This window comes from Ciconia boyciana, chromosome 5 (assembly GCF_034638445.1).
Source record: "Ciconia boyciana chromosome 5, ASM3463844v1, whole genome shotgun sequence".
Classification (NCBI taxonomy): domain Eukaryota; kingdom Metazoa; phylum Chordata; class Aves; order Ciconiiformes; family Ciconiidae; genus Ciconia; species Ciconia boyciana.
In genome coordinates, this window is record NC_132938.1 from 77,067,420 (window position 1) to 77,089,641 (window position 22,222).

General features: G+C 41.9%; 1 protein-coding gene across 1 annotated transcript in view; it reads right to left on the reverse strand.

The window, feature by feature from the left end:
- The window catches only part of FAT4 (FAT atypical cadherin 4), a 149,989-nt gene that overhangs the window by 64,418 nt on the left and 63,349 nt on the right, over positions 1-22,222 (reverse strand). Inside the window, exons 2-4 of the mRNA XM_072861873.1 lie at positions 7,427-7,558; positions 3,083-3,344; positions 661-1,011 (exon numbers count right to left, since the gene is read on the reverse strand). Coding sequence (XP_072717974.1) covers positions 661-1,011; positions 3,083-3,344; positions 7,427-7,558 — 745 coding nt within the window. The remainder of the gene's footprint in view (positions 1-660; positions 1,012-3,082; positions 3,345-7,426; positions 7,559-22,222) is intronic.

Below are 22,222 nucleotides of genomic sequence, written 5' to 3' on the forward strand. Positions count from 1 at the left end.
TTCTTGGACATAAACTGTATGGCGAAATGGTTAAGCAAGCTATAAAGATTGTATCTTTTATACTCCAACACATTAACACCTTCTAGATGCCATAAATAATCCCAAGATTAAAGCTTATTTTAATGAGAAATTTTCCCATAATCTCTTTCAATCAGTTTTTTAACCTCCACTATCAATACCCTGTAGATCACAATTCTCTTCATGATATACTTAAAAGTTACAGTACATTTAAGATGATTGCAGATTACGTCTCATATTACCAGAACCTTATTTAGAATATATTACAAACTTTAAGAAAAAGCCAGTCTGAAAGAACACTTAGGTCTAATTTAAATGTGCAACCTAAGCACCAGGGGAGAAATCATGGCGTTCAACTGCTGTAACATGCTCTAGATAAAATACAGCTCTGCAACTCATTTCCGCAACAGCAGTTAAAAGCAGTATTTGACTGTATTTTCAATTTATCACAAATAAAAATAAGGAACCTAATGTGAAATATCAGAAAAATAACTTCTATTTACATAGCATGCAGTGAATTTAAGCATATGATGACATCCTAAGGATAGCCCTAATTTGCCCTTTCTACTAGGTCTTCTAGTATGTTGCTAAGGTGAAATACATATTTATCATCAGAGATACGGAATACGAGGAAACGCCTACCGTCATCTGCATCAGTGACGCTGAAGTTGAGAATAGTGGATCCTGGAGACAGGTTCTCCATCAAAGACGTGCTGTATGAGGTCATGCTGAACACTGGCGGGTTATCGTTGATGTCCAATATATTGAAGTACACTCTGATGGTGGTAAATTGGCCTCCCCCATCTTCCGCGCGGACAGTAAGAATGTAATACTGCTGCGCTTCGTAGTCCAGCGCGCGAGTCAGGTTGAAGACTCCGGTAACAGGGTTCAGGAAGAAGATACCCTCTTCATCATCTTCACTTACGGTGTACGTGATTTCCCCGTTGATACCGGAGTCGTCGTCAGTGGCTAGAATGGCTGCCACCAAGGAACCTGCGCAGCACGACAGGACAGCAAAATCAGTCACTCGCAAAAGGCAGCTCCCTGGCGTGGTCAGAGCCAGCTCACCATCAAGCAGCTCTGTAGAATAAGAGGTACCCTCCGGTAGAAATTCAAGCCTCAATATTGCATGACTAACTACTATGAAAGGTTCTTCAAAGCTGAAAGGAAGAGTATTCAGTACGATGTTTATTTGAAAGGCTACTAAAAAAACCCCAAGAAATGGCCAGGATTATTTGTTTTTATCTTTAAACGGGAACATGACCAGATTGGATATCAACTGGGGCAAAAATACCTTTTCTCCTGCTAGGTATTTTCTTTCCACGACTCAAAGGACCCTCTCCTCCCCGCAGACAAATACAAGTTCTGAAACCTTCTAGATATTTCTTTCTAAATGCAGAAACTGAAATGTCATTACATACCCAATATCCCGGCTCTACTTTTTGAAAAAGTGCCTTTGCAGTGTAACTGCGGTTAGAAAACTGGAAACCTTATAGGGGTCCATTCTTCACTGTTTTCTGAAATTCAACTCCTTGTGAATTTGTGCCATTGTTTTCATTTCTGCATAGCTGCGTTCACACGACTGACCTATCTTACTAAAGTTTGGAAATTAAGTGTCGCTTTTCAGTATTTCGAACACTAATTATAATTAAGATCAGCTCATTTCTGAGAAGGTAAATAATTTAATTTCTTTTCCACGGAACCAGATGAATTACATGCGTTCCAGCACAGTTAACTATTTTCAAGCAACGTGACAATGAAAACGGCTTATCATCAGAATGAAGGGAGGGAATTATGCTCGCCATTTCCAGGGTTATTCCTGCTAAAACAGGCTGAGCCTCAGGACTCTGAGTGACAAGAGAGAAGAGCCTAGCTGGGATCAGCAACTAAACCACTCCATGCTACACAGACGTCTCAATTACTTCCAGATCAGATTCCTGAGGCACAGCTGATTGCACTGTAATCCTTTAATGCAAAACACCACTGAATTTTGGGACTGTGACTGTGGGACACGGCGCAGAAGTTGGAGGCATGGGGGTAATCTTGGTTGTCCCAAGCTGAGCCTCCCACGCTTATAAGTCAAAGCCCTAATAAAAGCTTGAAAGCTATCACCATGTTATTTACATTTCCTTTGTTTATTCACGTTTTAGAACAAGTTTCTAAGATGCTTCCGTTACTAATACCAGCAGATACTGCTTTTATACTAGCACTCTGTATAAAATACTGAAAACTATTTATTGCAAGAAATATTAATTTCTCATCTGGAGACATATAATATAGAACAGCTTTTGAAAACTTTTTTTTGGCCTAAATAGTTTCTCGCTTACGACCTAACTTTGAAACATCAGAACACTCTTGCATATGAAACAAGCTTTAAAAGAAGAAAACAACTTAAGAGGTCGGTGATCATGCTTAGGAACCAAAATTAATTATCTAAAGGTTAGATTTTCTCCAACAACCTTGTCAAAACCAGGAGTCAAACATAAGATCCAGGAAATACAATGTTAGGGTTACTACCCGAGCACATGTAGGGAATATTACTAAGGAATCAGTGTATTACCGGCTGCTCAATGGTCACCCATTTTGTGATCCTACACTTGACAAATTCAGTACTGTAAGTCATATTCACCGAAGACGGCTCACTAAATCAATACCAGCATCAATACCATCACATATTTTTCATGCTAGGTCATACTGTTTGTATCCTGTAAGTTGTTCCTCCTCCTACTTTTCTGTTTGCTAGTTTTTAAGTAGTCGCACTCAGAGGCTTCCATGGGGATACAGGCATAATTCCTATTCTGCATCTAGGATTTATTTGATCGGCAACCACTTCTCTATTTCCCATTGAAAAGAAATTTGACCTCACTAGTGATACAGATTTCTGAGCAAGCAGACTTTCAGCATGATGTGATTCCCTCCGTTTCTCCACCCCATCTGACAGACGCCTTCGGCATCTTCTGCCTCCTGGCCAAGTCAGACAGGTCTGCCACCCCCTCCCCCTCGAGTCCCTTTGGACTGCCAAAATGAAAAAACTCAGTCAATTTTAGGGCCATTTCCTATTTACCTGGAGTGGCATCTTCCGGGATGTCGAAGGAATACACTGGCTTGGAGAATTTGGGGATATGGTCATTAACATCGCTAACAGTGATGTTTATTCTCATGTCTGAGGACTGCAGGCCATCATCAGCACGGACCAGCAAGGAGTACTTGGAGCGGCGCTCCCGGTCCAGGCGCTTCGTGGCTATCAGGTCTCCTGACTCGGGGTCAATGTGGAAGCTATCATCCGCGCCGCTGATAATAGTGTATGTGACGAGGGCATTGGCTCCCTAAGTAAAAACAGAAGTGGTCAAATCAAGTTATTTGCCAGGAAAACCACATCATAATTTTCAGTAAGACAAGAATCGTTCCAGTAACTGCACTTGGCGAATATTTTTCAGAACAGTTTCCTTTAATAAACAGCCTTCCTGCCCAGTCCCTGCTTCAGTCCCCCGGTAAAGATGCATACGCACACAGTTTTTATTTATGAGATGTGAAATGACAACATTACCCAGATACTTTTTGCTCCACTGTTCATAAAAGGATCGCATCTAGTCAATACCATAAAGCTCTGATACCTGTTTTAATTTCAAGCCAGCATCACTGAGCACTGTAACAGCTTCCCTCTTAACAGGGATCAGTGTTTATTCTTCTTGTTTTATGTTCAGAGGTTAAATTAAATCCCTGCCAGCGGGATCAGCTCTGCATTTCCCGCTCTCTGGAGGTGGGATGGAGGGAGAAGGCGAGGGAGGGATGGAAGGAGGGAGGGCCAGAGGCGGCCACGCAGCAGCTCCGCCAGCCAGCACGCATGGCAAGAGCTGCAGCTCCCGGTCAGGAGAAACTCATGGGAGCCGTGCTTGCAGCAGCCCCTCAAAGGCCACTTTCTGCATGGAAATACATTTACCCCTGTAAATAAACAGCCCCAAAGTGACAAATCATGTGTCATTAAAATCACAGTTCTGACCTCTTGGGTTGTGCTGGAAGTCAAAAGCATTTGCTTTTGGGTCAAACAAAGTATCTCATTCGTCCTTGGAAAAAAGGATTCATATGGACTTTGAGCATGTTGGTTAAAAGGAAAATTAAGGAAAAATAATTTTACATAGAAAAATGATCACTTTTTTACCGCCCCCCCGCCCTTAAAGGAGGAAATTAAAACTTAGGAAAAAAATATGGAAACTTCCATTCAAAAAACATTGACACAGTGCATTTTGCCTCAGCCCTACCCCATCGCAAACACTGAGAGAAGTCACCCGCACCTAGTCTGTATCATCGATTATTAGCAGGAAAAGCAATCCGCCTTACAGGTCTTAGCTCTGAGGAGTACTGAGGTTTCCTAGAAAAAGGGATGCTACCTGAGCTTCGTTTTCATCCACCTCCTGGGGATGGGTTCTGCAGCGGGATGCTGCAGCCAGAGGGTGGTCCAGGGGATACAAGCGGCTAGCTAGGGCACCCAGCACCAGCTCGGGTGACACCTCCCTCAAAAGCCAGTACTCAGCTATAAATTTTGCTTCTTAGCAGCCTGACCTTGGTCTTTAAGGGGAAACAGAAAGAGACTTAAGACCCTGGGGTCACGTCCTTCTTTTTCCAAGACAGGCTTAAGGGCACGGAAGATTTGGTAACCTCCAACATCAGGTACATGTACCCGTACCCCGCGTGCTGACTATGCCTGGCAATGCGTTTTGGTGGGCGAGCAGATGTTTTCCGTGCTCTCCCCTGGTGCCAGGCCAGAGCTTGGGTTTCACAGCTGAAACCTGCCGCTGGCACGCGAGCAGCACTTCTGCAGTGAACAACAGATCAAAGAGATCAGGGAGACAGAAATTTTATAGCTGTTTCAAACACTCCTGCCTAAAAAAGCAAATTAACAGAGATAAACACCCACTCATATTTGTGAGATGAGAGACGAGCATTAGTTACCTGACCTTAGGAGAGTGCCTCGTGCCAAGCTTTTCTCTGGAGTGTTGCTTCAAAGAGACGGACTGAGCTAACTGATAAAATGAAATTTAGAAAGAAAACAAGCTTCTACAGGTGCCCAGCCCTGACGAGCTGCATGCAGCGCTCCACCTGCACAGCGTCTGTGCTCAGGTGTAGCTGGGGACATCACAGGCTTTCCTCCAGTTGTGCAGCTTCGCAAAAACATCTGATGAGAATTTAAGATTTCAGAGGTGACCACATTCTTTACCGCTCGTTTGACTAGCCAGCATCCTCCTAATAGAGCGCAGCTAAAACCGCAGCCACGTGTGGTACTGCTTTAATCAAATTAGCAACTTTACGTGAGTTAGGGGACAAGCAAAACAAAATACAGATATGTAAAACCTACTAAAAAGCTGTATAAAAATTCCTCATCGACAACTGACTTCAAAAAGTTGCAAAGTGCTAGAAGCTGTTTTAATTGTTAAAGCCTTTGGTACCACTTCGCACCTAGAGAATGCCTTAACATCTTTTCTCAGATCTCTACAATGTCCTTATTATAACAGACAAGGGTTTGAAATTTGCTGCCTTCATACTACCCTTTTAAAATATTTGTAAGAGAGGTTCTTGTACACAACTCAGCCATGAGTTTTAAGTTTTCTGTCACTTACCCTTTTGAAACCAAAACTTTGATCCTGAAAGCACCTGTGCATGTAGCAAAGGCAGCACGCCTTTTTACTGAGCTGCATATATGGGTTGCACGTGCAAAGAAAGCCAGAAAAGCGTAATGTCGCAGGAATATTATATGAAAAACAAGGGGCGTTCACTGTGCCCTCGACTTCAAAGAGGGATGGGGAGCGGGGGGGAAAGGCAAGTGTGTCGACCCCAAACTGCACATTGCTAAAAAATCTTGGACTCTTCGTAAAGGGTTTGAGTTACAAATGTTCTGGTAGGGAAACTGAAATCATCCCTTTTTATAAACAGATTGACGGATTTCTGTCTAAGGCAACAAATCAATTCCCACTGGACAGAGTGCTTCAGAATGGATAACATATTAGGTGCAGTTTAGGAATAGTCAAAAAGAGGTTGGGGCATAATTTATTGCTAAAATCTTAGATATCTGTTTGCCATATCACAGCAGAGAGTGGTAGTTCAATATTTACTTCTTCCTAAACCGAAGACAAATGGCTACAATTTTTGTTACAGATATGCGCCTTTCCAAAAATCCTATTTTTTGTCTGTATGTTGTGCTGCCACCAGAAAATAATAAAGAACAAAAAGTTCATAATCACATTGGTACCGCTCCTGAAGGTGCTCCAGTGGTTCCTCACGTAGTAGTAAGATTAAGTACATCAATTAACAATCACAGGACAACTAACCAAGCTAACACAAAAAAGGCCAGAAATAAAATTCTCTTGAGAGGGTTGAATTACCTTATTCTTTGAATGTAAGAATTGCTCATTGTTTTCAAGTGTAACTCTATAATTTAATGACAACACAAACTTCTTTGCATGCTCCTATTGACTTTTTAGGCCTTTCCCCAGTGGAAAGAATCAGTTCAAGTGAATGAAACAATATGATTAACGTCCTTTCCAAAATAAATGAATGCATCAAATTATACGTGGATATATTTGCCTGACTCATATAACAAGACTGCAGTATCCCTCACTAAGCCGACTGGCCGACTGTTTAACACCAGTTGCTCAAAGGCTTCTGCTAGTTCCTTAACAGCTCCTTAGTTGCAGCATCCTCACAGTAATGAATCTAAGCGGGCAAAAAGATTTTGCAAACCGGTTCATGTACAGAGCACATATTTTAGCATTATTTCTTTTCCCCTTTTTTTAGTGAAATAAAACCTTCTTTAGGAAAGGATAATATTGATATTAAGTAGTTCTAGTCAAAGGGTGAGCAGGCATTATCAGAAGTTTTCTTGCTCTCCAAGGCTTGTCTCACATGAATTTTATTGCACACCTTGAAATTGGGCTCAACTACAACATCTCTGCTTCAAAGTTAGTTTAGATCTCAAGCTGTGGTCTCAAACTGAACGTCAGTAAATCTTTATCACAAGCCGGGCAGTCCAGCACCTTCGCCAAGTCATCGGGTATGGCGTACAATGAGACTGATAACAACAAGACCATCTAAAACCAAAATGTGGGGCATTTTTTGCCGTTAGTGGAACCACTCATTAGAGATGTTAGGAAAACATTAATTCATTATATACAAACCAGTAAGCAGCCTTCAAGTAACAGAGTATTTGTCTCCCTTGCTGGTGTGTGTGTTTGCCTGTGTGTGACTCCGCGACACCAAATACAGTTTTGTGAATGGGCCAAACGCAGTTTAAAGCATGGCCACAATGACTCCCACGGCCAAGCTCTCACGAAAGGAATAATGGAACAGGTAAAAACATGTATTTCCAGAATAGCATTTTTAGTACAGATATTCAAATATGAAACCATGCTCCTACCTCATCAGCATCCATGGCTGTCAGCTGCAATATTTTGGATCCATCTCCTATATTCTCTTCTACGGTCAGATCAAGCATATCTGTGGGGAATACTGGTGGGTTGTCATTGATATCCTGAAGCGTTATTTCCACCTGTAAAAAAGCAGGAATCGGAAAAAGTTGTGTGAGCCCTGTGAGTTAGACGCTGATTGGACCTGAATGTTACAAATCACATAATTTTGAAGGCAATCAGGTAAATTGTTCTTAATCACATGAATTAGAACATTCCCAAATCACACCAACAACAGGAAAAGCCCCTCCAGATATTAAAATTCCACGTTGCTATAAAATACTCATAGGAAAGCCTCTAACATAAATAAAGTTAATTTGACTTGTTGATAGCAACTGATTTTAAATGGTCCTAGTCTAGTTTATATTGGAAAAGATCCACTGATAGACTGTCATTGTAATCCTCAAAGTCGGCCCCTGGAGGATAGCTGCCAAGTCCCGGGGCAGGAGATCATTCAACCATTAAATGCTGCCTGACATAAAGATGAGGTGGTGTAAAATTCTCTCTGAAATGTTTATATATTGGCAACTCTCCGTTCTGAGGGAGGAAAAAACAGCCTTGCACTTTATATTTTTTAAAAAAAATAATATGTTTTTCTGTCTCTCAAAGCTCTCCTCTAATTGCAAACATAAACGTTACTTTCAAAGCACCCACTAGCATCTACTCTCCTTGCCTATGCACACCTAAACAAATGTTCTTTTCACATGCGATATTTGTATGCTTTTCCAAGGAGTAATTATAGTTTCTGAAAGGTTGTTGTGTGTTATTTTTTCCTAGTTTTTCATAAGTAAGATTGCTGCCCTGCTGACGCTAATTCAAAAAGCTGCAGAGCTCCGTTTTCCCTCGTTGCCGGGTATGGCATGTAATATTCCAAAAAAGAAAGAGAGGACACAGCTGTTTTACATTTATCATGGAAAAAAAAAAAAAAGGCTTGTTTTGGACCCAAAATATTAAATGGCCACGAAACTCTGAAGTTTCTGCTAATGAGAAAACTGAGTAGCTGAAGGAAGTCTGTCTTTATTGCTCATCAAGGAATACAGAAAAGTAGACAGGGCTGTGGCACAGGAAGGGAGGCAAAGGTATGGATGACTTAAAGAAGATACTAGGCTGACAGACAAACTATTATTGATACTACAGTACCTGCCATGCCATTATCCACAAGGGATCTCCCTGTGCTTAGTTGAAAATATACGGGTTAGGCCACTCTGGATATAATCAATGCAGACATCTCTAGTGATCTGAAGTCCACGATTCCTACTATTTCTAGTCACTCGCCATAATATTTTCTTTTTTCATTCTGTTTTCATACTGACCACCAATTGCCAAGCCCTTCTGACCTGATCACCAGGACGATCCCGAAGATAAGCACTTTAGTGACAGAGGCTTGGCTGTCCCCGCAGAACACCTGAGTCACCCAGGCTCACTTGCTGCATCTTTCCTCGAGCTCTCAGGGGCTGCACCCTGGGTTATCGGTCCTCTGTGGGCTTCCCGAGACCACATCCTGAAGGATGCTCCGTCTTTCTGTCCTCCCAAAGGCAACTGTTTCAGAAAGCCTAACATTTCCACCAGACTTTGTGATGGAACAGATTTGGTGTGTGGTGCTACTGTTCTTCATCAAAGACCCTGAAAATATAAATTGCTGTAGACATGTAAATACTCTGAGAGTATATTTGATTCTCACACAGTCATCTCTTCTGCCTCAGAGGACATTTCTAATGCAGAGAAGGCTACAAGGAGCTCAGCTGTTTCCCTGAGAAGCATTTTTCCTCCAACAGGATTTCTTCAGAGGGTGGAGAGATCTAGACCATTGTGAACATTATGGCTACATTGGTCTCTGCTCAGTATATATGCCATACAGAGAGACACCTTCCACCTGGGGATCTAAGCCATCCTCAGTCACCTCAAGTAAGTGAGCTTTCTTCTTTTAATTTTTTTTTTTTCCAGCTTGTGTTCGCTATTTATGCCCACAGTAGGCTACTGTTACTGTCAGCCTGCCAGAACTTTTCCACAGCATTAAAGAGAACTGAAGTGTCTTTAAAAACAGAGGAAATATTACATTAATAGTATAGATATATTTGCTGGAAGTGCAGACAAAACACTGTTCCTATAGGGCTTACATGGCCTTTCACAGAAGGCCATTATTTATCTATACCATATTTAATTCCTTTGACCATTCACAAACAGTACATAAAACACTTCATGGCCTGAGACAGATTAACCCAGGAGGTTTTATTGCCAAATTTAAATCCCTGACAACAGAAGCACAAGAAGCGCTGACCGGGGCATCACACGCAACGATTCGACAACTAACTAACCAGACACAAACTTTCAGAGAATAAAACAGCCTATGTTGGTTTTCACGGTGACCGCTGCATCTGGGCGACAATTAATCACAGAAATGGGAGAGAAGCAGTGGAAATGACAGTCGACGGATTTTGCCAGCTATCCTTGCCAAGCGGGTCCTGCCCCATGAACTGGCACAGCAAACTCCGTACGCTTTTCTGCTCAAAGTATAGCATTTCCTCAGATATGGTTTCAAGGTAAAGCAGCTGCACAGCTCTGCAATTTATTTATTCATACCATATATGTCACGCACAGCTAATGTTTCAGCTGCAGGTGACATTTCACCACCAGAACCCATTTTCATGATGAGAGATTGCCCTTTGTAAAAATCATATGAAAAATATATGACAAGTTCGGGGCTGTTGGGTTAGGAGCTGTGCATTGCCTACAGCTTGCATAATGTGAAATAGTCAGAATCCAAGAATACAGATGGCTAAGGGTTGTGGGACAAAATAAATTAAAGCCAGATTCCAGAGAACAGAAAAAAAGGAGAAGAAAATAGAGGAAGTAATTTTATCCTGAAAAATCTGCTCACAAATAAACAAAGACACTGTATTTTATACTGAAGACATGCTTTAGATGGTGGAAAAATAAGAAATTCTCAAATAAGGAAGAGAAATTTTTAGAAACAGACCATAATATTTTCAAAGAGCATTTACACCATGATTTACTATTTATCCACAGGGCTTAGATGATGCATATTGCTTCATAATTCACTGTTGGCTAAGTGAGCTGATGCCTAATGATGGCTAATTAGCATCCCTCTGTAAAGCTATCTTTTTACTTCTGTCATAACTTATTACTTCAGCTTGAGCACAGTACTGCAAACCTAAGGAATAAGACCCTGTGATGTGCCCATTTGCAGAAATTTCACTCAAGTAATACGTCTCTGAGAAAGACTTGAGAGAAATCTTCACATTTTCCCCAAAATGAAAGAGACCGTTAAGTTTTATGCCAAAGGCCTCATTTAAGAAAGTATACATCCTGAACGAGTTCGGGTGTAATTTGAATGTCCAGTCTTCTATTCAGGAGTTCAGAAATTAATTTCACTTTGAAATTATTTCAGAAGTTCCGACCCCAAGCAGAAGCTCACAGGACAACCACAACCACAAAGTCCTTCATTGCCACAGGGCACTGGAAGATTTCAGCATGTCTTATCACATCTTTACTGGGGAGGAAAAAGAAAAAAATCCACAAAGCTTTAATCAAACATCTAAACTAAATCTCTCCCCAACCAACTGCCTCTATCTTTCTAATCCCACATTGCATTTGCATAAAGACATCAATGTGTGTCACTCGGATTCTTGAAATACACAGTTTGATTAATAGCGTATGCTACCAATTAATAATTATGTGCAATTCTGCCTCAGACTTAATGAAGGCAAGACAAGGTGGTCGTGGCAGTATTACCAGCCGTCTGTACCACAGGCATCGTGTTCAGAAGGGTCTACAGAACATGTGCTGTGCTTTCAGCTTGCACCGATGGCAAAACACCCACCAGCGACAACAGCAAGTACAAGAATAAACATTTAGGAAAACAAAGGCCTCAAAACCTGAAATATGCCACAGGAAGAAGAAAAGGGAGCTGAAGGGATTTGTCCAAACCTTGGTCCCTGGAACAGGAAGGAACCATTAGGTGACAACGCCTGTACGACTGTAGGAAGTAACATGCTCAGGCTACGTGGAAAGTGATAACCACTACCCCCTTCTCCAAATCTATCCAACATGGGCAATATTCTTGCCTGACCTCAAACCTGTTAGCCAATGTGACTCTAGGATGCAAGCCAGAGGCACAAACCAGTTCGCCTCAGAGTGCTCCTTGGACCGCTCAAAGTACTGCACTATGGCCGGTCTCCAACCAAAAACTTTCACAACTTTCCTTCTGACAAATCCCTGATTCCCATTTATATCAACGGTACCTTTAACGTAGGGCCCAAAACTTCTCACTGTCACTCAGAGGACTCAAATATAATAAAATATAGCAGCAGCAAAGGTAGTGAAGCACGTTTGCCCACACGTTTGCAACTTTTAATTCTCTAAATTGCTCTCTCTGGTGGTCCAGGCACTGATGTGGGCTTTGCTCCTCTGAACAGCCTTGAATTTCTGCAGAAGCCATGGGAACATAAATAGTCACAGACACTTCTAAATCTGTTAAGACTGTGATGGAAAACTGATGAATAGATTCAAAATATTGCCTTGCTTTATTTGTTCAATTTGTTCAAAGTCAGAAAGCTTTGTTGTATCCGTGTGTGTGTGTAAATCTCCACAAAATTACTCTATTTTTGTACAAATTCTAGTATAACGCTTTTCCCTCACATGTTTAATGCATCTAGAAAAAAAGACTGAAAAGTAAAGCTTTCCCTCACAGTTTATTCTGCAGAAAAATACGTGTTGCTTATTTACTATGCCTTGTAAAAGAAACACAATAATTTTACATATCAATTTCTATGCAAACTAACTTTGGGTGGGGTTTTTTGTTTGAGTTTGTTTGTTTGCTTCTGTGTTTCTTTTACGTTCAATTCAACCTATATTAAACTAAGATGCAAAAATACAGACATGCAAAAAACCACAGAGATTAGCAAAAGTAGGAAGTCAGACAATATCACAAATTTCCCCCTGTCCGAATCAAATTTCTCATTCTGCAGGTTTAGTAACGTTCTCACAATAATGCCATGCCCCTGCCGCTATTACAGATGGTCAACCCATCCTCATCTGCGACAATTTGATTGCTGCAGCCTGCTGGCACGGACATGTTCAAAGCAGAGGAAGTATTAATTACCTTGATCTTGTTAAGATTCTTATTTGCTGCTCAAATTAGTCTCTTGTGTTTTTTCTCCGTAAACAAATGCAGAACATATTGAGGTGGGGCAGCACTCACCTCACACAGTTTTGCCTCAACTTACTTTAAATGTAGATGTAAGAAAAATAAGAGTTATTTTCTCCATTCAGACAAACCTCGGGTCTTAACAGATATAAGGAATCATACCAGGACCTCACTTCATAAAGCATACAGTATCTATTTAAGCATTTAGGGCACGAACCTGGACACAAGAAGTCACTGGGAAACTCACTGTTGTTTCAAAATGTTGTCTTTACTTTGAAGAAAGTGGAAAATACCCTCTTTGAATTAACTGATGGCATTTATGAGGAGGCTATGTGAAAGAGACTCTACAAAGAGTGATGCTGCAGTGTAAAGTCTTCAATAGTTTCATACTTTGTACACGGTTCTGAAAGCAATTTATTCGGGGGGGGCAAGGAGAAACTCAATTATGATGGAAACCAAGAAAAAAGATTATTTTTTTGGTTAACCAAAATGAATATGAGTTTGCATTTGAATAGCCTATTCTTGTACTTATTCAAAATAATTTGTTGAATTAAGAAACAGTTGCTAAAAGACGAAGTTTCATTTCTTAGAGCAAAAGAACCAATCCACTTCAAAACTACTAGTAACCCAGACAATTATTACTGAACAGGCTAGACAAATTCCATGTTTAACATAAAAAGCTTAACATGAGAGTTTTATTCTGGAACAAGAAATTATTTTAGTGACCAAATTTACTGGGTTTATGAGCTAAAAAGGTATGTAAAATAAAACATTGCACTGGAAGGCAACGTGCCAAATTCTATCCAGTCGTAACACCTTCTGTAAACCAATGGGCTCATTTGGCCAGAACCTATCCGTCTGTTTTATTACACTTATTAACATTTATTTTTCTTTTATTTCAAGGTGAGGAGGGTTATAGACAGAATACTTTTCTAACATTCTTCCATCTATTGAATGAAAACGAGAGGAAAAAAAGATGCCACAGGAAACTTGAATGAGCTCATGTGGCAGCAGCAAGTTTCACCGGGAGTCCCAAAACGCATGCAGTAATTCTTGCTTGCAGCCACCCGATCCATGTTACACGCTTGATCAGAGATCTATAGGTAGAACACGACCTAAGAAGAAAGGAACTCCCAGACGTCTCACGCGTTCGATACTTCTTCAAACGCTACAGCTATTTGATTAAAGATCAGAGTGGAAAGGGAACAGCTTTTCTTTCAGTTTATTCGTTGTTGAGTCATTCTTCTTCCCTTTCCTTGCTGCCGTGATGTTCACTGCCTCTCTCAAGAGATACCATCTAATCTACAGGCAGCATTGGCACACAGCGCCCTGAAGACCTTTGTTTATTCTTAAACCATTATATGGTCCTTCATATTAAAAAAATTAAGGAGCTTATTCTTCTTTGCTGGAGACCGTGGTAGCGCGTTATCAATTTTAACAGAATGAAAGTGAAAGGATTCTATTCCCCATCCCTTGGTAAATATTCTAAATAATATAATTCATGATGATAAAAGAGAAAAATTCAACTATTAATTTATCACATCCATGTAACTAACTGAAGAACCTGGCCAACACTAGTCATTTTTCTCCTGCCTCCATCACTTTGGCCTTTTTGTTCATCCAGCAAACAATGCTTCGCTAATCCTGAAAAACACACATGTACGCGTAGATTCCTTTTTTATTGATGGAGTAATCATATTGGCTACTCACATCAGTGAAGTTATGGCTAAACTAAGCGTTTGCAGGACCAGTGCATGTGTGCTTCCTCCAAACTGTGAAGGCAAGGGAAGAAAAAGATTAAGTATAAAAGTACAAGCAAGCAAAAAGGCATTTCCAGAAAGAAAAGAAGAAAAATCCTTTAAAAAAAAACAAACAACAAACTCTTGATATTCTGAGAAAATCTTTAAAATAGTGTTTCTAATAATGATAAAAACCCATAGGCTATCCTGAACCAGTTTCCCACCTTGCTCTAACTAAAATACTGGGAAACAGTAAGCATGGGGGCGAAAAATAAACACTTATGTTTTAAAATCACTTGAATAACCAATAAAAGCAGAGCTCAGGAAGGTGGAAAACCTGAACTACAGACCATGCATATTTACAATTTCCACAACAAGATGGAAAGCCCATTTATAAAGAAAATGTCTTGGGACAAGGCAATAGCTTTTGCTTAGACAGAGGCTGAATGAGGCACCTGAATATCCCATTTTCCAGGAGGCAAACAATCCCAGTGCATGCTAGTACAATAAAAATCGCATTAGTCTATTGTGCTGCAGGCCAGCAAACCTGTTAAACAGAAATACCAAGTTGTTAAGAATCCCACTATTAAGAGTGGGAAGATTGCAGCTGGGGAGCAAATGTGAAAAAAACACCCTCTAAAAAGGCACTGTTTGGAAAAAAAAGACAAGTTTGAACGTCCAGGGGCAGCAGCAGTCACTTGATCTTTGAGTTTTTGTGTAACACCTTTGGAAAAAAAAAATCAGTATAGGGAATATAATCCAAACTCCTTCTAGAATATTTCAGGCAAAGTCCCTAATTTTAGGTGACGGTGACAAGCGCTTAGGCAATAAACGGATGTGTCAGCCATACGCTTAGACCTTAGACACTTAGGATCCCTCCAACACGGCACAAGGCTTAATTTCGATGTCTGAGCTCAAGAGTACCTTAATGAAAGAGCGGATGTGAAAGCTGTCCTGGGCTACACAACTGCCCTCTCCAATCACCCAATGCACATCAAATATCGACCCAGAAAAAGACAACAGTTTGAGCCCATCTAGAACAGGGATTATAGCAATATTTCCTTTTCCCTCACAAAATCAGGAATTACTACTGACTACCAGCCTTGAAATTGTTCGGAAACTTCGGGCTCAATGCATTTTGTCAAAATGTTTCATTTTCTCCATTAAACAAACATGCATGGAAACATGATTAATAAGATTTATATGTAATGCTGGAATTTCCCAGGTAATTTTAATCCGCGGGCTCTAATTCCAGTATATGAAGACTGCGTAACTTCCCTGGAGTTAAAAACATATTGTAAAGTACAGTTTAGTAAGGCGTTTTGACATTTTGCAACCAACTCACTTTTATAAGGCATTGATACTTTCTAAAAAATGCTGGGAGATCAGAGCGCTTTCAAAAACTCAGTGATTTAACTGACACTATCAGAAAAATCATAGAATCCTAGAACGGTTTGGGTTGGAAGGGACCTTTACAGGTCAAGTACTCCCACCCCCTGCAAGAGCAGGGACATCTTCCACTAGATCAGGTTGCTCAGAGCCCCGTCCAACCTGACCTGGAACGCTTCCAGGGATGGGGCATCTGCCACCTCTCTGGGCAACCTGTGCCAGTGTTTCACCACCCTCATGTAAGTAATTTCTTCCTTATATCTAGTTTAAAACTGGTGTAAATCTGCTTTCATCATTATTTCAAATTAAAAATATGTCACTTTCTTGTGTTCTCTCTAACAAATACTCATCTTAGTGCTGCAAAGAAAAGCTGCCATAATTTGTTTCTTCTTTCTCTCCCCCTTTTTTTTTGGTTGTGTTGTTTTTTTTTTTTTGTTAAGGTGACCACTGGGAGTTGCACTGCCTGGAGTCTTGATTAAATGTTTCACTGCATCCAGAACACTTCATCATGCAGCATAGCCAAAATCTATTATGGCTTGCAAGTGACTCATGCTTTAGCTATGAGAAGACCATAATAAAGAACATTTTACATGAAAATGCCAAAAAGGTTGGTAATTTAATCTTGATTCTAAGTAGGTATGCAAGCTCTCCGCGTCCAGCTTGTGCTCGCCTGTGCAGACAATAAGGCATTGTCTGGAAACGTGTTACCTACTGTGCTTACATCTTAACTTTTCGGCAAAGTCCAGATGATACCGCTACTGAAAAGAAATGGCTCGTTCTTGGGAGAGAGCTGCAAATACCACTTTTAGCAGACATGCAGTAGGATTTATCCATTCGTGCTGGGGCCCATCAGTACCTGGGCAGAATATTCATTAAAACCAGCAACATGGGAAACGGCATTATGAATGAGCCCGTGAGTAAACACGTGTGGCTGATAAATGGTGTCCCTCTACATGCTCACAGAAACAGAGGAATAAACACCAGAGCAGCATACAGAAATTAACTTCAGACACTTAATGGCAGCAGTTACTCTTTGCATGCATACCATACATCACAGAAAGGGACACAAGCGGCATCCTGACACGGCCATTAATGAAATAAGCACTGAACCCGGGCGCTCGCCCCCGCCGCTCAGCAGCTCCCTGGTCCGAAGTCAGAAGCCAAGATGCTCTCTGGGCTCCCCAGGCTGACTCCCTCCCCTTCAACCATGCCATTCACGTGCACAGATACCCTGTCAGGTCACTCCAGGCAAAGATTTGTCACGATGTTGCGTTACGCACCCCGGGGCACAGGGAAACGAAGGGTCGGATATTCAGATCTTGAGAAAGGGCAAGTAAAGCAAACAATTCAGGCTACGTTTCAATTACCGATTATTTATTGCCTGGGCACGCTACGTGCACACAGCCATGACCGACAGCATCCCTCCGGCAAAGGCGACCGATTCTGCCGACCCAGCAGAAGGCCACTAGCCAGGGCAGGACATCGGTACCTCCGCTCCCAGTCCCAAAATACCTGCACAGGCTTGCTGAGGATGGGGTGCAATAACAATGAGCGGGGCTTTGGGGGCTGACTCCATTGTTTGAAAGGCCAGAACAGAAAAAAAAAGTTTTCCTAAAGCCAAAGCAAGCCATGCAGCCATTCCCGCTCTTCCTGAAATCAGTATTTTTAAGTAAGTTTTTAAGTGCTACATCATTTACTGCTCTCTAAAAAGAGGCACGGTCTCACATGCAACAGAGGGAATTAAGACTGGGTTAAGGAATGCACTACTCAAACCTTGGCTAATTTAAGAAAGCAACAGCATGCTGATTTTAAAACACACATCAAAACATACATAATCATATACATGGAAACCCAAAATAATCCAACTTCACAATAAATGAGAGATAAACATCAAAGTGGTACAAGGAATAAAAATGATAAGAAATGCCACAAGCACTCATGTTTTTTCCCCCCTTCACCACCAAAACCATAATGAAACGCAGGTTATTTTGTCAGTACTGGCAAATGAGCAACATGTGTAGCTCAGCCAATGTTCATACAGTTTAAAAAAGAGATTGATTGTTCGAATAAGTTATTTTGAACTCCATTTCAATAGGACCAACTAACATACCCAGAAATGGCAACCCAGTGGGACCAGCGCATAGTTGGGCTGGCACTAAGGACCATAAGCTGCTCTAAATGCATATGGCACCCGTGTGCACGCGCGTACGTATACACGCATAGAACAAAGGCCAGCTTGCCATGCCAGCCTACCTGCTCAGAGCAGGCGCAGGGAGAGGGACACGGCAGAGGCGTTGCGTGTCTCCTCTCCCACCGAGCCAGTCCCGACGGCGCAGCCCAGGCTGCGGGGGTAGGCGAGCACCAGCACGCCTTCCCTGGAGGGGCTGACATGAACCGTGACTCCTCTCACAACTGGAGAGCATCAGTTTTCCAGTCTGCACTGGAACAACATCGCAGAGAGGTTTGCAGCACAAGTTCTAGCCCAGGCAGTACTGCATTCAGTTAGCGCAGGAGACCTTCCGTGCGTGCAGGGCCCAACTGGTAATCTCAACATGAAAATGCACGGCCCTGGAGAGCACCACGGGGGTATACACCTCAGCGACCGCTACGTGTACCGGAAAGACCAGTTTACTACAGCACATGTTACACGGTGCAATTGCGTCTCGCGCTGCCGTCGGGGCACTGTGCAGGGCGAGGAGGGCAGGGAGAGCGGCGTGGCTCCGTCGGTGCCTCGAGCGCTGATTCAGCAGCACTGCTTAGCCACTGCAGGGACCAGAGAAACTCCTCCACCCATCCGTTCACTGCCTACCCATGGACGCTGGGACACGCACACACGCGTGGTCCTATGTCATTTCCCCAGATAAAAGGGGTGATTTTCTCATACAGACATTATTTTTTCTGTATCTAGCAGTACCTCTAGTTACAAAACCTATTCCAAATACCTGCCAAACCAATACAAACACTTGGCAAACACTTGCTAGTGAGGTTTTTCTTTTTGGTTTGGGTTTTGGGGTTTTTTTGTTAAATACTCAAAACATTATACATTTGGGAACCATTTAGTTTATAACTTTGCATTTAATTAAATGAGGTCTACTGCCATGTAATAGGAAATGGATTGAATTGGTAAGAACATTTCTGTCCATGCCAGAAAAAAAAAAAGGATGAAGACAGAAAAAGTAAGCATTAGCAGTTCAAGGATGGGAATGTCACACCTCTAAATTAAATAAATCACCTAATTAAATTTACAGGTGTGACATTTAAGACACATTCAATCATCAGGACAATAGGATAAATCCGCTCCATCACTGAAGGCTGTCCAAACAGCAGAAGAAAAGCTCTTTACCCAGAGCCATGGTAGAAAAAGCATTGCTATAGTCACTTAAGAAACCACAGGTTTTTTCTGTGAGTGGAAGGGAATTAAAGATATAGGACTGAATGCCGACTGATGTTTTGCAATGTTATGAGGGTTTTATAGTGGCACCTTTCTGAGAAGAAACCCTGTATGAGTCTAAATAGATTTTAGCAAATAAAACACACAAAGCCAAAGTGTTAATTTCTAGTTTGACATTTAGAAGAACAGGGCCATTTTCTAGAAATGCCTAAAAGCTTTTCCCCCACAGCATCAACAGGCTGATAGCAGGGAACTGCGGGGCTAGAAACTCCAAATATTTTTGCATCCTCCTACAAATTTCAGGGAAATGCCCTCCTCACCTTATTCCTCGTTTGCAGACCACAGTCTCCTGCAGCAGCTTCGCATCTGCTCCTGCAGCGTAGGGGGGGTTCCCTCCCCATGGCCATGGGCCACTTGCGGCCAGAAAGGCTTTTTTATGTGGCCACAGATGGACCTTCTCATTGTGGCTGCCCTCAGCAGACCCAGCTGACCATCAAGGCTATGGTGGTGGGGTCTCCTCTGCCAGCAGGGCAAGTTCTGGGTGCTCAGAGGACCTCGAAGAGGCTCGATGAGTTTGCCTAGTGCCAGCGAATCCACACCGCCTGGCTATACGCTGCAGATCTGTACTCCCCTGCCTTTCCTCCCTCCTGCATGGCTGCGAAAGCGGCTGCTCAAACACAGGTCACATGGGACTTACAAAAATACTGTACGTTCTCTGGAACATTTTGGGGGCAAACTCTAGTCCTGGGAAGGCTAAGAGAGGCTTCAACTTGGATTCATCCAGCTTCATTCTTGGTCTCAGGAAATTTGTCAAGGAGAGACAAGGTTTCAGCCTAGTCAGACTAGGGGACATTTAGAAACATGGGGTTTTTCATTTGTGGGACACAGACAACAGCCCCCAAGCGTCCATGATGGGGAGCTTTACAATGGCTACGACAGCAAGTAAACCAGAGTCGTTCGGCTCTTCCAAAATAGGAACACATGTATTCAACCAGGGTCCATTGGCGCAGTGTGATGGAGCTGTGTCCCCCGAGTCGCCAAAGGCAGAGGAGCATTGCTCCACCGCAGGGTCAGGCTGCTGAGAACTGGCTGGAAAGGCCCCTCTCCTCCTCCTGGAGGAAACAACAGCTCCATGAGTACTGTCAGCTTGGGAAAAGGACGTCAAAATGCACATCGGTGGGATGAGCACTCGGGAAAGTAAGCCCTTGGGCTCCACTGCCATTCCTTGGCCGTCACTCCAAAGGCCTTCCAGGCTCGTCGAGGGTCTTACAAACAATGAAAAAGGTTAACCCTGCAGGACTGCAGGTTTGGGGAGCCTGTCTTTGGAGAAGCAGATCCTTGTTTCCCTTTTCTTTCCAAATCTGCATCTTCAAAATATACGGTTATGCTGCTTTCCCTGCTGACCTCATCAAAATTGAGCAAAACAGCCAAGAACTTCAATTTTCTGGGCACACCAGCCCTCCTTTTTCCACTTTTCTCCCATATATCAGAATCTTTGTTTAGGCAGCTGTATCTTCATGAAAATCTTAACCCAGTTATCTTTTTGGTCAACCATTACTATATCACCCCTACTACAATTATCAAGAAAGTCCTCCTTGCTAACAGTAAACTGCTGCAGTGCATATTAGACCAACTCATATACTCGGACAAAAAAGAAAAAATAAAGTCCCACATGCCTCTCAACTTTGTTTTTCTGCCCAACAACATTCAACTGGTCTACATTACCTCTCCTTAAAAAATTGCTGTTTCTAGCGATGAGGTTTTGCTGTAAGACCCTTCCTGAAGCTGAATAAAGACAACTATATGGGATCTTAAACTGGGAAGATTCACATTTACATACAACTACAAACTTTGATCTCCAGAAATGTTCTGAATAAGCTGAATAACACATTTTTTTTGGCCTGGGAATGTGGAAGGTGGCTGAAACGCAGGTTATAAAATTTTTCATGTCAGCCAACAACAATTTTAGTTTCACACACTTATTTTTTGAATTTTCTTACTCAGCCATTGGACTTTGGATTTGACATAGAAGAATTTAGGAAATCAAGCATTAAAGACTAATTAAAAGGTACTTTTCAAACTTATCGATTCACCACTTCTGTAAATACGTATATGACCTTGCACACTGAAGAAAAATAAAGCAAAAGAAAACAGGCATTCACAGAAGTAGCTGGAATAACTGGAACAGTGTGCGTATGTGGGATTCTTATAGTCATCTTCCTTAATAAAGAATATGAAGTGTTTTATTTGAGCATAAATTCAGAGGTTTGACTTTTATTGGTTCCTAAAGATCTGCTACATCTTTCCTTCTACGTAGAACCTACATCAACCTATGAAGTTATACTGTCTGGGCCTCTACAGTCAATAATGAGAATTTTTAATAGTTCAAATCCTATACCGATAGCCAAGTGCTGTATTACAGCTCTCTCCCCCAGTACCAATGACTTTGCACCGCAGCCAGTCTCTCATTGACTTCAACGCGTTCAAAGATGACACCTTAAGGGAAGAGCAAAGAGAGACTGCAGACGTACGTATACACAACACATGAGCAGAGTGAACTTATTTAACAGTTTCTGTGGGTAATTCCTTCTTCAGAGGGTTGACTGACATGCTTTTCTTTTTTTCTAGCATCAGTGTAGTACACTTCTAGGCTGCCCGGGAGGAGAGGACGGAGGTTAACGCCTGATGGTACACGCTGTCCTGCAGCCCTCCTATGGGACACCCCATGACTGACCTGGGGACACTTCACAGCCACCTGCTCCCGAAGGACATTAGAAGAATGTGGTTTTATTGTAGATAGTCCTAAGCAAGCCCTGATTACCGAGTCAGAAATATCACCAGCAGTTGACAATTATAGTACAAACACAGCTGTTAGGAAGGCTAGTTGGACTACTTCAGACAAAGAATGACCAAACCAAAGCCTCCCTTCAATCAAGTCAAAACTAACTTTGAGTTTCGATAATCTTAGTATACTTTAAAGGGGAAAAAAAAGAAGAAAGAAATATACTGGCATTTCTGCATATCTTAATTTTAGTGTGGCAGGAAGCAGAAATACCACAAG